Genomic DNA, 17,252 nt, shown 5'->3' with positions numbered 1-17,252 from the left:
GGGTTGCTTACCCCCAGTCCTCCCTCCTCACCATTAGAACAGCCGCAGCCGCTGTTCATCTCTGTGGACCTGCCTGCACCCTGGCCTCCTTGGCGCATGGAGCCCTCTCCTGGCCCCTGGCCAGAGCCGTCCGGCCCACTCCCCAGCATCTGCAGGCCTGTCCTCCGGAAGCCAGGCCTGCTTCTGAGCCCGGAGCCCCCGCTCCCGTCTTGTGCTTTCCGTGCCCTCGGTCCCCTACTCCTGCTCCATTTGCTTTGCTTTCTGACTCCCGCGAGTCCCCTAATTCTTTCTTTCCACACTTCCTCCCTTCTCATCACCCCCTTGGGACTTCCGTTCCCCTTCCCTGTATGCTTCCCTCTCCGGCCCTGGCTGCTGAGCAGCTTCGAGACAATGCACAGCTGTCTGGGACTCGGAAGTCCCTGTGCACATCCCTGATCCGTGCCCTCCGTTCCCATGACTTCTCCAGACTTTCTTCACAGCTTTCCTTCAAGTCCCCGTCTTTACCTGCCTGTGGGCTCCTCCATGCTGCCTGACAAAGAAAGCTTCCTTAGTCCTTATCGCCCCGCTTATGAACCCCGCAGCCGTGAGCCCCCACTCCAAGCCCATCAAAACCCCCCGCCCTGCTTTAAACTCCCGGTTTTCCACATGTATCAGTGGGGGTTAAGAATGGCTGCATAGAACAGAGCTGAAGGTGACAGTGGTTTTAACAGTTTATTTCCCTCCTCATTAAAAGAAGGCGGAGTCCTTCAGCAGGCCTGGGTTTCTACAGCACCAGGTTTGACTGGGAACCCAGGCTGCCTGTGGCCTCCATCTTCAAGGTCAGCTCATGGTCCAGGAGGTCTGAAGCCACACCATCATCTGTGTTCCAGGCAGCAGGAGGGCGGGAGGAAGGGCTTCTCCCTCCATTTGCCCCAGCGCCCACTGAGCTCCCACGTGACACCACTTCCTGCAGCTCATTGGCCAGAACTCTGTCACGTGGCCTCCTAGTTTACAGCTTATTGGCCAGAGCTCTGTCACGTGGTCTCTCCTAGCTTGCAGCTCATTGGCCAGAACTTTGTCACGTGGCCTCTCCTAGCTTTCAGGGAGGTGGCAAGTGTAGATTTTCTTCCGGGAGGCAATCCTTAGTAGGAAGCAGGATTCTAGTAAGGAGGGGAGGAAGAGTGGGTGTCTTCCGGGCAGCTCCCCATGCCTGCCCTGCTGCCGTCCCTCTTCAACCTCCCTCCACAAACGCACTGGCTTCCTCCCCATCTGTACCTCCAGCCGTGTTTCTCAGCGTGCCATCTGCTCTCTGAGAACCCCGCTCTTCTCCCTGGCTCATCGTGCAGTCTTTTCCTACAGTGTCTCATGCTCTGTATTTGCAACTCGTCATTTATAATTGTGTCTGTTTTTCTTTTCTGTGCCTCCTTCCTCAAAAATGAGCGCTTTGAGGGGCACCTGGATGGCTCAATAGGTTAAGTGTCTGACATCAGCTCAGGCCATGATCTCAGGGTCCTGGGATCGAGCCCTGCATTGGCTCCCTGCTCAGCAGAGAATCTGCTTCTCCCTTTCCGTCTGCCCCTCCCCCACGCACCCACGCACGCTCGCTTTCTCTCCTTCTGAAATAAGTAAAATCTTTTTTTAAAAAAAAGTGCTTTGAGGACAGAGAGCACGCCACGTTTATCTTGGTGGTGGTGGGTTCAGTGCCTGCCCCAGTGTACCTTCTCTGTAAAATGCTGAAGGAAGACTTCTTTCTTTTGAACTCTCCCGAAGCTGTTCACAGGGGTGTCAGTTAGGGGCTTCAAGAGAATGAGGTCACTGGCCGCGGAGCTGATGTCCTTTTCCATCCTCTCTGTTTGCCAGGTTTATGGTATTTTCTATGCTACATCCTTCCTTGACCTGTATCGCAATCCGAAGAGCTTGACTACTTCCCTCCACAACAAAACAGTCATTGTCAGTAGGGATGAGCAGTATTTGTTTCTGGTAAGTTTCCCACACTGGGGAGTCCAGAAGAGTTTCTATTTTTTAAGGATGGCTTAAATCCTGGGCTCCTAGCTCAGACCCTGGACCTGGGGAGCTGGACGCATGACTCTAGGATCCATGTGTGTACAAGAGGGTGCTTCCTCCTCTGTAAAAGCATCAGATTCCTGCTTGAAGAACAGACTGAATGCGCCGGTAACCAACTGCAGCTCTGTGGGGGATTGGGAACTTGGCAAATGGATAAACATTCGCAGGAATGGACAAATGGTTTTTGTCGGATTCCACTTCCAAGACTAGGAACGTAGCCCACATGTTTACACGTGTGCAAAGATAGATGGAAAAAGGTGTGTGGTATACTATTGCTTGTGATAGCAGAAGATTTGAAACCAGTGGCTATCAAGAGAGGACCGATTAAGAATGCAGGGCAACCCTTCAAAAGAAATAGAACTGAGGTGGAAAAAAAAATCCATGCTATCTTATTAAGTGAAAGAAGTGAAGAGCCTAAAAATGTGTAAAATTTTCTCATTTGTATAAAAATATTAAAAACAGGCTACATGTACGCACACATATGTATAAGTATGTATCTGTATGCGTACACACGCTTATCTGCTTACATAAGCACAGGACATTTCTGGAAAGAAGCACAGAAAACCGTTAGTGTTCCTGGGAAGATGGATTAGAGAGCTGGGGTAGATGGGGAAATATTTCACATTTTGTATCTTTTTTTGTACTGATTGAATTTTAATTGTGTACACCTGTCACTATTTTGTTGGAAAAAAATGGCTTCATGCCAACTCCATGTGTCCCCGTGGTATTGGTTTCAGGTCCGGGTGGTGGTGCCTTACCAAGGGCCATCCTCCGACTACGTCGTGGTGAGGATGATCCCAGATAGCAGGCTCCCACCTCGTCACCTGCATGCGGTTCATACGGGCAAAACCTCAGCTGTCATCAAGTGGGAATCTCCGTATGATTCTCCCGACCAGGACCTGGTGAGAGGGCCGGGTATCCAGCCAGCCGTTCCTGTTCTTGGCATGGTTGGGGACAGGGCAGGGGGTGCTGTCATGGGAAAGCTAGGCCTGGCGGTGGGAGCTCAGCGGGAGGTCTCGTTTCCGTATCTGTGTGCCCAAAGATGGGGTCCTTATAGGTGCCTCTTCGGAGTTGTCCCTTCCCCATTATTTCTGCTGTTCTATTCGTTCTTTTCTGCCTTCTCACCTTCCCTTCCCTGAGCCTAGTAAAGTGGGTTGGCAGACAAAGGCCTGCTGGCCAAGTGCAGCTCATGGCCTGTTTCTATAAATACAGTTGATTAGAACCAAGCTCTACCCAGTCATTTACATCTTATCTGTGATGGCTTTCACACTACAAATGGCAGAATTGAATAGTTGTGGGAGAGACCATTTGGCCTTCAAAACCCAAAGTATTTTCTATCTGAACCTTTACAAAAACATTTACTGGCTCTTGCTCTAAAAAAAGAGGCGAGGGGCACCTGGGTGCCTCAGTGGATTAAGTGTCCGCCTCTTGATTTCGGCTCAGGTCATGATCTCAGGGTCATGAGATTGAGTTCTGTGCTGGGTGTGGAGCCTGCTTGAGCTTCTCCTGCCCTCTCCTCCCCCCTCTAAAAAAATAAAAAATAAATAAATAAAAAAGAAGCAGTAACTCTGGAAAACTGCTCCCATTTTCCTTTGGCCCACGCTGCTTTTCTCTCCATCCCCTGTGCCCTCTCCCTCATCCCAGGGGTGGGTGGTTTTACTCGGTAGCTCAGGCTCTCCTTGACTCTCCCAGTTGTTTCTGGTGATTGAGTTTCCTGTACTTACCACATGTCCCTGTGTTTGCCCTGGCCTCCACATATGTAAAAAGCAACCCGGGAGACAATAAGTAGAATTTGTTGTCCTTTCATTGTGTCCTCTGACGCTACCTGGAACTATTACAGCTGGGGAGATAACACTAAACACTGAACTCGAATTGCTCTTGCCTGTTCCAACCTCTCTGTGGATGCCACAATAAATGGGACTTTCCCTAGGCTCATTTTTTTTTGGGTCGAATCAATAATTTTGTGCACAGTTCTGGGAGTGAGTGCTTGTTCCAAGTCTGGACCTGGCCACCCCAACGGCTTTCCAGAGAACAGAGTCAGGCTGCGGGGCTCAGAGGTGGCTGCTATGGGTCACAGCCCCTGATACACTTAGGTTACGTCGTTTGCCACTGAATTGCGAAGAGTGAAAAAGCACCAAGTTTCTGATACCATTAAGGTCTCTTTTTCTTCTCCCAGTTATATGCAATTGCTGTCAAAGATCTAATAAGAAAGAGTGACAGAAGCTACAAAATAAAATCCCGCAACAGCACTGTGGAATACACCCTTACCAAGTTGGAACCTGGAGGGAAATACCACATTGTTGTCCAACTGGGGAACATGAGCAAAGATTCCAGTATAAAAATCACCACAGGTAAACGGGAGAGAGATTAGAGTCCTTCCCACACAGCAAGGGGCCTGCAGGGCTGCTAGGATGCCTAGACATTAACAGCAGGAAATACAAACACCCCTTTCAGTATCCACAGTGGGCCTGGTGGGGTGGACTTCCAGTGCCTGGGCAGGGTGGTGGACTGGGGGGTATGCTATGTCTCTTTTCACTCTGCTGCCTAGCTGGTTTTGACACTTTTGGGGGAGAAGAGCAGGAATGCCCAAAAGAGTTAGGAAATAAAACTGAGCATTTGCCACGAAAGCCATGGATGGGACCCTGGGCTGAAATCACGTGGTTCCTTGAGGCAGGGTGGTGTGTAGCCAAGGAGGGAGACCAGTAACTGTGCAGTAGATTGAAGGGGCCTTGCTCCCAGCCCGCGGTTGGCTTGGCTCGGAAACAGGTAATGAGCTTGGGTAGTTGGGCAGCAGCAGACAGGGTCAGAGTGTCCGTGATGGAGGCACAGCCCCACCAGGCCAGCCATGTGAGCGCCCCTAGGGAGAGCAGGACAGCAGACCGGAACCAGAGCAGAAGTCCAGCAAGGCTAGGAAACCGTGGTCCATCCCATCCCTTCCCTTCCCTTTCTCCCCCACCCATTTTGGTTTTGGCCATCTGTGTGGCTCTGAGGACCACTAAATGAGGTACTGCCCAAATTTCTTGGCTAAAGGTATTATAACAACAACAAAAGAGATGCCAATTCGAGAGTGTCTACCATGTGCTAGGCTCTATGCTAAGCAACACGTGTGTTTTGTTTCTTCCTTAACCTAGCCTTTCAAGTTAACACATTTTTTTTCTTTTTTTTAATATTTTATTTATTTTTAGAGACCAAGAGTGCGAGCAGGGTGGGGGGAGGGGCAGAGGGTTATCAGGAGGGAGAGAGAGAATCCCAAGCAGGCTCCACGCTCAGCACAGAGCCCGACATGGGGCTCGATCTCACAACCCTGAGATCATGACCTGAGCCTAAACCAAGAGTTGGGTATTCAACCTACTGAGCCACCCAGGCACCCCTCAAGTTAGCATTTATTTAATCTCTCTATGACAGACAAGAAAACTGATTTCAGTATATAGCCACTAACTATATTCTGTTTCATCTTTCATTTTCAGTTTCATTATCTGCACCTGATGCCTTAAAAATCATAACAGAAAATGACCACGTTCTTCTGTTTTGGAAAAGTCTAGCTTTGAAGGAAAAGCATTTTAATGAAAGCAGGGTGAGTTCCTCCCTCCTTCTCAGTGACTTTGGGAATCTAATTGAAATGCAGTTTTAGAGATGAGCTCGTTAACAGCATGCTGGCACAGATAGGGGAAAAAGAATCGGGCAAGGGAGTGAACTTGAGAATTAAAGGACCATTTTCTGTGGGCTTGCTAATTAGTGAAATGTTTGTACTGCCCATTAAAGATGAGAATCTCTGCACTAAGCACTTTTCATTCCTGAACTTGTCTTTCACTAAAGACAGGGGAATGGGCTGGAGCCTGTTGCTGTGCCTTCTGAAGCTGGATGGGGCTCAGCATCGGAACCAGGGTCCCATCCTTTCATAGCCCCATTCTGAGAGCGGGGCTGTGGCCCCTATGCCGGGGACAGTCTCAACCTGGCCTCGCAGTTTCTTTCCAGTGATGTTTGAGGGAGCAGGAAGTGCTTGAAGATAGTCTCTTGACATACGGAAAACACTGTTTTGTCATCAGCAGACCAATTACTGTGTATTCACAGCAGAAGGCGGGAGGAGAAGAAGAGCGTCACCAGGGAACAGATCTGCCACACAAAGGTGGACAGATTCTTGAGTGGACCTGGCTTGTCCCCATGGTCAACAAAGCAGGAGCTAAATAGAGACCCAGTGAATCAGCTGTGGCTATTTCGGGGTTCGGCGGCGGCAAAGAGTGCTAGGTTTGTAAACAGTCACAGTGTAAGGCCAGAAACGGCTAGATTAAAACTTGAAAATTCTCGCAACTCTTCCAACTGTGCCTTGTAAATGGTTAATATATACACATATGAAGAAAGCTTTCAAAGCAGTTCAAAACAGAAATATTCTGATTTTGAAAAAGGTACAGGTAACAAAGCAAAAACTACAGTAGCCGTAATCAAAAGGAGGATCTACCTCACTAATAATCTGAACCACAAAGATAGGATACTTTCACATTAAACAGGCTAAGTTTTAGGGGGAGAGTATTACCAGTATGAGGAGTAGTTGGGGAGATTAGCTCTCTGGAAATACGAATTGGAAATGCCTCCCATAAGGCACTCTGGTCATGTGTATCAGAAACAGGAAAAGCGTTCACACCCTTTGACCCAGCAATTCTTTCAGGATCTTATTCTAAGGAAACGATGTACATCACGAATTTATGTGCAAGGCTGTTCAGAGCAGTTTTATTTCTGATAGTAAGAAAGAAAAAACAAACTTTAATGTCCAACAGAAGAAGACTAGTTAAATAAATGGTTGATGTTTGTGTCATTTAAATGTTTTTCTTTATACCTTTATGTATTTGGCAAATGTTCTACAGCAAATATTTATTAGATAGAAAATAATTAATGCCAGTTTATAATGGAGAATGCAGGGATGGGATTCCGGGCAGGTGGTGTTGGGAGGCCCAGTTTGGCAGCCGGCTGTCATCGGGGATCACTCCGAGGTGGTGGAAGCCTGGCTTTCAGGTTGAGATGGCAGGTCAATCCTTCACTCCCAGGGGTTTGCGCATAAGCAGATGGCATGTTCTTCTCCACCCCCCCAACCCCCGCCGCCCCAGCTTAGAGTTCAGAGCCTAGACAGGTCAGTGGGATGGGGACCAAGAGACCGTGAGTATGCAGTGGGGCCCAGTATGTGGATAGAGATAAGAGAGGAGGTCTTTTTTTTTTTTTTTTTTTTGATGCTGATGGGGTGGAAGTTGGTAGCTTTGACACTGGAATACTTAAGAGATTAGCAGAGAAGTCCAGTAGTCAGTTCTGATCCCAGCCTGATCTTGAAGGGCTTTCTATTCAAGCCAGGTTGGTCTGGGGCCACCATCAGCCTCAAGGAGCTGGTGAGCGAACTGTGGGCTGCAGATGGAGTTCCCACACGCTGTTCTACCGAGAAATGTCCTGACTTTTCTTAACGCCACTGCTGGAGTCCACTGCAACTTGGCTTTATTAGTCAAATCCCATTACGGTGAACTGTTGCTGACTTGTCCGGATTCTTTGTGGCCTTTAATATTAATCTGGACTGTTGACCAGAACTTTGAATGTGTACTGGAATATTTGTTAAAATAGCTTTTATGAGGGCTATGCTTTTCACTTCTACTTTGCAGCTCATTAGTGGGCGTGGTAGTTATTTGAGACATTTGGGATGGGAAAATTACCATTTTCTGAATCCAGTATCTCAGTGGTAATGTAAAAAGATCTAGTAAGAAACCCAAAGTGCTTTAGCATCTATAAAAGCCTGCAATAAGGAGCTCATATAAAGTTGGAACCAGTAATAGAAGCTGTCACATTCCTTATTTAACATCCTGAACAATCTCTCGTGTCTTTGTTTTCAGGGCTATGAGATACACATGTTTGATAGTGCCATGAATATCTCAGCTTACCTTGGGAATACTACTGACAATTTCTTTAAAATTTCCAACCTGAAATTGGGTCATAATTACACTTTCACTGTGCAAGCAAGATGCCTTTTTGGCAGCCAGATTTGTGGGGAGCCTGCTGTCCTACTGTATGACGAGCTGGGGTCTGGTAAGTCACTCATGGGTCCAGTTTCCATCTTCAGCTCTGGAGAAATTGATGAAGGATGTAGCATGGTGTAATGAATTTGTGTCTTTTTTTTTTTTAAGATTTTATTTATTCATTTGAGAGAGAGAAAGAGCACACATGTGTGCAAGAGCAGGGAGAGGGGCAGAGGGAGAGGCAGAGAATCCCAAGCAGACTCTGCTGAGTGAGGAGCCTCACGTAGGGTTTTAGATCATGACCGGAGCCGAAACTAGGAGTCAGATGCTTAACTGACTGAACCACCCGGGCACCCCAAGATGTGTCTTTCTAAAGTGTATTTAAAATATTCTCTCAAAAAAATAAAATAAAAAAATAAAATATTCTTTCAGTTTAAAAGAAAATCACTTATATATCAATTTAATCAGGCACTGATTTAACAAATACTTCCTGAGCCAGGCGTGCTGTGAAGAGCTGGGGTTTCAAAGTGACCACATTCTGAATGTAAAGCCCACAAAAGGGAATGGGTTAGAAATAGGTTTTGTTCCAAAAGGAGATTCTGCTCGGGATACACTAGGTTGAGTATGAGTTTTAGTGTTTGTCTTTTGCAGGACTTTTCAGAGCCTCCAATATGCTAATGTTCCCTGTGGGTCTTCCAAGTCAGTAAATAATCTCCTTCCCATAGAGTAACTGATTTTATAGCCACCCCCATTCTTAGCCGTCGGTCCAGAGCAGAACCTGAATTTGGCCTGGCATCTTGTCTTCTGAACACTCACAGATATCGGTGCTGGGTCATGCTGATGGCGGAGGAGAGGAACCTTTCCTTTACACAGAAATTCTGCTTGTATTGTAGTAGCTTGGCCAGGATATCAACAGATGTTTCATCACTGGTCTTTTTTCGTTCCATTTACTCCCAGCCAGGAACTCACCAACGCTCAAGCCAAAATCTTGCGTTAGAGTTGTTGTATGTTCTGACATGTCATGCTTCCCAGGCACCTCCCTAAAAGGAAAACCTTGCAAACCACCTCCCTTTGGAGAATCATAGCATACTAGAGGTTCTGAGAAGGTCTTACAGAAAACAGACAACAAAAGTCTTGTTAACCTAGCGTTTCCTAAATAGAGCCTCCTTTTTAAGTAAAACCAATTAGTGACTGTGAAATAGACTTTGGGAAAAAGTGTTGCTTTTATGAAACCGAGATTGTCAAGCAGAAAGACTCTCTCTGTGAGGCCTCAGTTAGTCTCGTCTTGTCCCTTGATGTTTGCGGTCCCCTCGAAAGTGGGGTATGGGGGGGAGAGGGGGTCCAATCATTCCTGTTTCCTGCACCACACTGGTTCCTCCTGACTGCTCCAGCTAAGCGCATCCCCCTAATTTACCACTTCACAGCTGGGGTTAAGGTTGGGACATATGACATAAGATCTTGCCCCAGCGTTTCCTGGTAGGTCAATAATGAGAGAAATTAAAGGCATGGATATTGAGTTGTTAGATTGGGCTTGCAAGAAATGGCTGTTCTCTGGCCCATCTCGATGAACATCTGGTTGGGATGAGTCCCTGGGTAGCTACTGAGCCTTCCCCGTGAAGCACAGGCCTGGCCCGTACCACTTAGCCCTATCCTAGGGAATGACCTCGAGCCTGATGAGGCTCCTTATGGGACCTGAAAAGTCCACTGTGCTTCTGTAGCTCAAACTGACTCCCAAGTTCCACTTCCTGCCCTCAGGCTTAGACTTTCCCCAGGATTTTTTAAGACTGGCCCAAACCTAACAGGGGGATGGCTTTGCCCTAGAGCCCTATTGGGGCAGATCTACCAGCACATCATCATAGAGCTGGAATTTGTTTAAGACATGGGCAAGTGAGCATCATTGTTAGGTCATAGACACCTAACTGGCTTTGCAAAGAGCATTTTAAAAATGTGAAATGTGTATGGAAATGTTCTTTCTCTCTTTTATCTAAGTAAAAAAAAAAACAAACCTCGTAAAACTTCATGAGCTGTTAAGTCAGCGTTGCAGTAAAGGAATCTCGTTTGTATCACTTAATGGAGCTTCAGGTAATTGCAGTTCAGAGTGACTTTGGTGCCAAGTAGGGGGAAATAATTGCAATCTCGTTAATTAGTGGTCTGATTTCACATCCTCTTATGTAAGACAAGCAAGTGGTCTTAAGTAATAATGCTAATGAAATCAATGTTGATACCCCAACAAAGGTCTCCCTTCTAAGAGATTATCTAAATAAACAACAAGGCCGTGATTAGGAGGCTAATGTAATTACCGTATTTGCATGCACAAGGCCCGTGGGCTGTCAGCTCGTGGCAAGGCATCGGGAAACAGGCGCCCCATGCAGGAACATGCCACACCAGGCAGGTGGCTTGGGTAACTGCCGACGAGTAGCGTTTTTGGTTGGGGGGTGGTGGTGGTGTCGAGTTGCCTGGTCCATTTTCCCACCCTGACGTCGGAGGCTTACGTGTGTTGGCCTCTTGCCTTGGCAGGTGGGGACGCATCAGCGTTCCGGGCTGCCAGGTCTACTGATGTTGCTGCCGTGGTGGTGCCCATCCTGTTCCTGATACTGCTGAGCCTGGGGGTCGGGTTTGCGGTGCTGTACACCAAGCATCGGAGGCTGCAGAACAGCTTCACTGCTTTTGCCAATAGCCACTATAGCTCCCGGCTGGGCTCGGCCATCTTCTCCTCGGGGGACGACCTGGGTGAGTGGGGCAGGCTGCCCTGGTGCTTCCTCCCAGCGCGGACCCCTGCAAAGCCGGTTCCTTGCTTAGGAAATACCTATGTTAAGCTCATCTTTTGACACTCGAGGAGTGACTCGTTAACCAGTGATCTCACTGCTTTAGGTTAAACGAGTTAGAGCCCTTTGCTTTGAACTTGCTTCTAAATGAAAATGCTCATAGTCTCTTCTGTGGTGTGGTCCTGGCCTGAGAACCGGGAGTGGTCTTGTGGAAGAACTGGTAGGAGCTTGCCTTATACAGGAAGGATAGGAAGGCCCTGGGCTTTGGATACTCTCAAAGTATCAGCAGAGTTTCAAGAATTTCCAAGCCCTCTCATCCTTCATGGACCTGGAGGTCTGACATCTTGGAAGAGCCTAGTCAAGAGAAAAAGTCACACTTTCCCAGATGACTTCTGTCCAAAGACGGCCTTTCCATCTGGCTGTCTGTCTTTCTGATAGCTAGTGAAACCTCCTCGGCCATTCTTTTATGTATCCATAACTTGGTATGGACAAAAGAAAGAAAGATCCCTTTTAAAATATCGACATGCTCAAATTACTAAATGCTAATAGAGCTAGTAGACCACTTAATATAATAAATTAGGTGTGTTTGGGGGTCTTCCCCAAATGCAGACTGCTGAATGTCATTTTACCTACCTATTTTTTCTGTAAACCAGTTATAATTTTTTTTTGTTTGTAAAGTACTTGTGAATTCCCCGTTCACTGATCATTTGATATTAGCTTTGCTCCTTCTTCTGCTCAGTGTCCTGTCTTGCTTCGTACAAGTATTTGGTCTGCCTTGCATGAATGGGGTGCATTCTTTGCTTCTGTTACTGGGGGCAAAAGGAGTTTGACCCGTGGTGATACCACACAGTGATCACTGAATGTGGATCACAACTTATTTGCACAGGATTGTACCACGGGCCACAAGGGGACATCCATTAGTCTGGGAAGCTGTCCTCAAAAAGCTTAAACCCCTCTAAGATCCCTACCCTCAGAGCATTGTGGGTTCAGAGGAGAAAACAGACTATGAGGTTTCACCCTGTTAACAATGGGTGTAGATAATTCAAATCAGGGAAGCTAAATCACCCTTTGGACTTTTGGGTAGGTCATAAGATTCTCATTCCTACGAGATTTACTTTCTTTACTTGGTTAAGTTCAAGCTACCGTTAAAATAAGCTTGCCCACCCATTGATGGGGAGGAGTGGACTCAAGAGTGTCAGCAGGGGAGGGAGCTGAGCTGGGTTTCAGCTTTGGCTACTGCGCCTGGTGGGCTTGGGTCCCAGTTTTCCAGGCTGGGGCTCATGATGGTGTTGGGGGTGGCTGGGGTGGAGCGGTGGGAGTTGGGGTTGGGTGCAGATGCGCTGGAACTCACCAAGGACCGACTGTTTTGCCTTTAGGGGAGGATGATGAAGATGCTCCCATGATAACTGGATTTTCAGATGACGTCCCCATGGTGATAGCCTGAAAGCTGTCCTCACTAGAAACCAAATGGTGTAAATATTTTATTTGATAAAGATAGTTGATGGTTTATTTTAAAAGATGCACTTTGAGTTGCAATATGTTATTTTTATATGGGCCAAAAACAAAAACAAAAACAACAAAAAAAAAAGGAAAGCAAGGAATGAATAAACTTTGTAGTAATCAACTGTGAACTTCAAACCAGGTTGATTTCAGTAACCAAATTGCTTTGATTTCATATTAATGTAGTCTTACAGGGCTGTGCTTGCTGGGCATGCTTTTTAAGTCTGTGAGATAATTTTGGTTCAACAAATTGGCCATTCTTTTTATTTTTCTAAGACACAGAAATGTATTTAATAAAAACTTCAAGAGAGGGTGATGGGTGGAATCCCTCCCACCCCCCCTCATTGAAAGTGTGCTCAAATTTTAAATTTTGTTTGGATTTAGTTTATATGAAAGTGTTTGTGTGTATTATGGGGGAAGGTTCTTTTCTGTAATTTTGTTAATTTATTGGGACTCTGTATAAGGCAGCGCTTTCGTGGTCATCTGACTCTGCACGTTATGAGGGGTCGCAGGGTTGAGGTGGGGAACAGAAGCAGTTTTGTTGCCATTCCGGAAACAGTCCATTTTTATTCACTCGTTGTCACATAATGGTATTTGGCAGGAGAGCACACTGAATCATTGCTCAGTTTCAGTTAAACAGCTGCAGCTCAGGAAGGCCCTGCAAGCCACAGCTTCTTCTCTTATATTAATGGATGGAATCTTACTGTCTACGCCTCTGCACAAGACGTAGCTCTCCTTGCTACAAGATGAGAATACTGCTGCATTATACCGTGGTGTCGTGGTCACCGCAACAAATGACTCTGCTTGTGGGAGAGTTCTAGGTCTGTGCCACAGGAGATACACTGGCAGATAGAGTACCTAATTTGTCCTTTGCTTATACTTGGTTTTCCTTACCACTGAAGAATCTCGAATGTAAAGGATTGTTTTTTGTTTTTTGTTTTTTAAATTTGAGAGAGAGAGCAAGTGAGAGAGCACAAGCAGGGGGAGCGGCAGGCAGAGGGAGAAGCAGACTCCCTGCTGAGCAGGGAGCCCGAAGCGGGACTCAATCCCAGGACCCCGGGATCATGACCTGAGCCGAAGGCAGACGCTTAACGACTGAGCCACCCAGGCGCCCCTCGAATGTAGAGTTTTGTATTTGTGTTGAGGTGGCCACTTACTGTCTTTAAAACTCTATACGTGATATATGCAGTCATTTTGAATTGGGTCAGTGCCTTCTCTCTTTTTTTTTTTTTCCTTTCCTTCCACCTCCTTCCCCCGCACCCCTGCCCAGTTTAAAGAGTGCTGTTCACTCCGACAGAGATACAGGAGATGGACGAATTTGAGACCATTCTATCCAGTTTACAGTCGCAGCAACACTAGAGCTTATTCTCTCTATAAAACAAGCTGAGCTCTTATCCCTTATGCCTTTAAATGCCACCCCGGTATTCACATAATGGCCACTCGATAGGTACGCGGAATCCATCGTGGACCAATGCCCGCCTTTTAGACTTAGCGCCATAGACGCTGACGTCCAGCACTGTTGTGACTCCTGCTGTAGGAGCTCCCCCGCAGAACCTCTCAGCTGAGAAGCAGGGAGCCCGGGGGATATTCCAAAGTCATGTTTCTGAATATGTGTCCTTTATATGCAAGCTTTGTAAAGACCCCATGTCCTCTGAGGTGTGCCGTATCACCTTCTCACAAGTATTTGCTTTCTTTTAACCAAAAGTATCATTCTTGGGTGAGAATATAGATTTGTTCTATCTCGTGATTGTCTGGAAAACAAAGAGCCAATTAAATTTTTTAGTTTTAAAAATGTTAATTTATATATATATATATATATATACACACACATATATATATTTTGAACGAGGAGTATTTTCAGCTGTAGACATGTAGTATGCTGTGTGGGTAAGGCTCTGTTTTATTTTAACAAGCGGTGGTCATGACGAGCCTCCTTCCAGCCTTTTTTTCCCCTTCTTCCCCTCTCTTTCCTTTGTGACTTTTGTCAAGAATGGAATTTCTTTGGCTTTATCTTGTCCTGGGGTTTTGTTCAAAGCTCCAAGCGCTACCCCCCACCCCCACCCCTTTAGTAAAGCTCTTCAAGTAGCTGAAAGATTAACAGTCTGGTAGGAGGCAGAGTCATTTAATTGAACCACTAGAAAGTATATTTTCCCCTTTTCTTTTTCTGCCAACTTTTTGTTGGCATTTGTAAAAGCTGATCTGAAAGGCTCTGAGACGTTATTTTCCATTATTCCATAGACAAGCCTTTCTACAGAGCTTGTGTCTCCAGTCGGCAACTGGAGACACTTCTGAGCATCCAGTTCTTGTTACCAGTGCCTCCCAAAGCTTAGTGCACTGTACTGTATAGACTGGCCATCACCCCTCTCCTCGGAAAACGCCACTGTGCTGTTTGAGAAAAAGCAGCCTTTTAGGGCTAGAGTATTTTATATACACAGAAGAGCTAAGTTTCTGAAGACTGAGCTAGGTAGATGCAGCTACATGTAAATTGTATATTTTTATGAACTTTTCAAGCACGCACTCTTCCTTCCCTCTGCATAGCTTTGTGGGGTTTTGGTGTACATGTGCCATCTGCGAGAGTCCAGAGGTTGGAGTGACCTTAGGAGATGAAAACAAAAAGTATGTGCAGCCTTTGAAAGTGACCAGATAATTGTCTTCACTGTGACCAATCGGAGCCCCTGTTTGTGAAGAAGGGGCTTTTTTGTACCTCGCTGGAGATGCCACCTCAGAAGTTCACACTGTACAGGGAGAAGGTTTTATTCTCTCCCAGCGCACATTAGAATGTCAGAAGCCCACATCCACGTGCACCACGGTGGACCACTAACAGACCACTAGAATTTGGTAGGCAGGAGGATTGTGTACAGATTTTCTCTGGAGGCTGATTTTGCCCCTTTATGTGTTGAACGCCCCTCAAGTCTTGTGAGACATGGGTCCAGGCGGATGAAATGACAGAGAGTAGAATTCTGCAGAGCAGTCCAGAGAAGAGCCCCATCTATGCAGACCTTTCCAGACACATGAGAAGCTCCAGTAAGTACTGGCTGTCCTGGCGTACTGGGTACGAGGTTATGATGCTGGGCAACCGGTTGAAACTTTGGACTTTGGGAAGAGAGGTTCGTGGGGTTCCATCTCTGCTTGCGTCCCTTGGGACCTTTGGGTGGGACAGGCGTGGGACACACAGCTCTGTGTTCTCTCCTGCCCGTCGTCCTGGCCTACTAGGTTAAGCTATGCTTCAGCCATTTAAGGAATGTACCCCTTCTCACACAGTGGGCTGTTTTGGGGGGAAACGGGGAGAGCGATGGTGTGGCGAGGCTCTTAAAGATAATCGCCCACTTCCCCTTGGAGAATCCTGTCTTCAAATATCCACCCAGCGGTCACTCCATCTTGTAAGATTATGGTCCCGCTACTTCCTTGGGGCAGAAACCTCATCTTGTTAGGTTTGGTTGGTCACTTTCCTACTGATGGGGGGGCATGGTGAATCCCCGAGAAGATTTTTCCTTTGACAGAGCTGGGAGACCCCTTAGAGAAGGGTTCTGGGAGATAAGTCAACTGAATACCATCTCCATATTGATTTTCAGAATCAACTCTTAAAACTTTGTGCAGAATCTTCACTTTGTTGGGATTGTGTCTTGACATTCCTAGTCTGTTATTTTTATTAACTGGAGTGTGTGCTGCCTTTCAGGTACAATTTTTGTGTCATAAGAGCCAGTGCATTAAGTTTATATAGACTACTTTCTATGCAAGACTGAGATATGGAGAAGATAGCGAGAGGGGTGGATAGTTGGGTACACGGACAATGAGCTCGTTCTCAGAACGGGAACCACCATCGAACGTGGGTTGAGGGAGGATAGGTTGTGTACATGTTTCTGCCCACTAATTTTGAGCAGCCATATTAGGAATTAAATCCTCAGAGCCAAGTAACCCAAGAATGGTATTCGTCTCATGTGTACTAATGCCAATGGAAGAAAGTATGAGTGCCGAAGTGGAACATTATTCTCAGATGTCCTCCCGTGTCATTTCTCATTTAAAGACTCTTGGTATGAATTATTAGAAACTTTAGGCAAAATCGAAGTATTGGCAGCAAAATAAAGGCCTATTCTGCTCTTATTTAAAGTGAAACACTGTATACTTGTTTCTCTCCAAAGTGAAATTAGGCATTTATGATTTCGATTGCCTTGATATGTTTCCAAATCACCGATTTCTGCTGAAGATTTTACTATATTGTTGCACAATTTTACGATAATTTTTGTCTCAATGTTAACTTTTTTCACTGAATAAAAATGTAACTGGGTCAAGGAAACACCTCTCTGAAAATCCACCCTCTACATGTGTCTCGAGTTGTTCTTTGGAGTTCAATAAAGGTGGTTAATACAGTCTCCGAACACCATTCGATTTGCCTGTTTTAGAAGGATGTTTCTTTCATAGACGAGACAACACTAAGATCTGGAACAATTCTGTTATTAACAAGGTGGTCTCAGATGGCGGATCCTCGAAGTGCATGATGCCTTTGTGTTGGCTGAGGAGTGGGGACATGTCCAGGCGGCTGTTGTGAAGTAAACAGAATTATTCCACAGGAGCAGTGAGTGACTCCCATAAAACTGTCACCACATTGGCTGAGACACCGCTTGCTACGAAGGCAGAAGAAAGTACCGCGGCGTGTGCGCCGTGTGCCGAAGAGCCCTTCGAGGAGGTTTCCCTGGGCAGTGGAGTCGAGAAGAGCCCTGCATGCTCCTCAGATGGGTGACTGAATGGCAGGGGGACCCATCCGTCAGGACCGGAGCATGGGGAACAGGAGAGGAGGGGAGGCCGGTGTTTGGAATTCAGCAGACCTGCTCGTTTGCTGCTTTTGTTTCAATACTGAGCCAAAATAGAACTCAAGGACTATCCTCCCATTCTGTAGGAGAGAAGAGGCTCGGAGAGGTTAAGTAACCGGCTTAGGGGAAACCAGAGTGTGAATGGCAAG

At 46.5% G+C, this 17,252-nt stretch overlaps 1 protein-coding gene across 1 annotated transcript in view; it reads left to right on the top strand.

Moving 5' to 3' along the window:
* SORL1 (sortilin related receptor 1) overlaps positions 1-16,671 on the top strand; it is a 155,003-nt gene extending 138,332 nt beyond the window's left edge. The window contains exons 42-48 of the mRNA XM_028125868.2: positions 1,840-1,959; positions 2,781-2,945; positions 4,220-4,394; positions 5,511-5,617; positions 7,908-8,100; positions 10,548-10,760; positions 12,172-16,671. Coding sequence (XP_027981669.2) covers positions 1,840-1,959; positions 2,781-2,945; positions 4,220-4,394; positions 5,511-5,617; positions 7,908-8,100; positions 10,548-10,760; positions 12,172-12,239 — 1,041 coding nt within the window. The 3' untranslated portion in view covers positions 12,240-16,671. The remainder of the gene's footprint in view (positions 1-1,839; positions 1,960-2,780; positions 2,946-4,219; positions 4,395-5,510; positions 5,618-7,907; positions 8,101-10,547; positions 10,761-12,171) is intronic.
* Positions 16,672-17,252: the final 581 nt, after the last annotated feature.

This window comes from Eumetopias jubatus, unplaced genomic scaffold (assembly GCF_037043125.1).
Source record: "Eumetopias jubatus isolate StellerSeaLion01/CBP00866 unplaced genomic scaffold, mEumJub1_p1.0 scaffold_13, whole genome shotgun sequence".
NCBI lineage: Eukaryota > Metazoa > Chordata > Mammalia > Carnivora > Otariidae > Eumetopias > Eumetopias jubatus.
The sequence above is the reverse complement of the archived record's forward strand: the minus strand, read 5'-3'. Positions and strand labels throughout refer to the sequence as shown.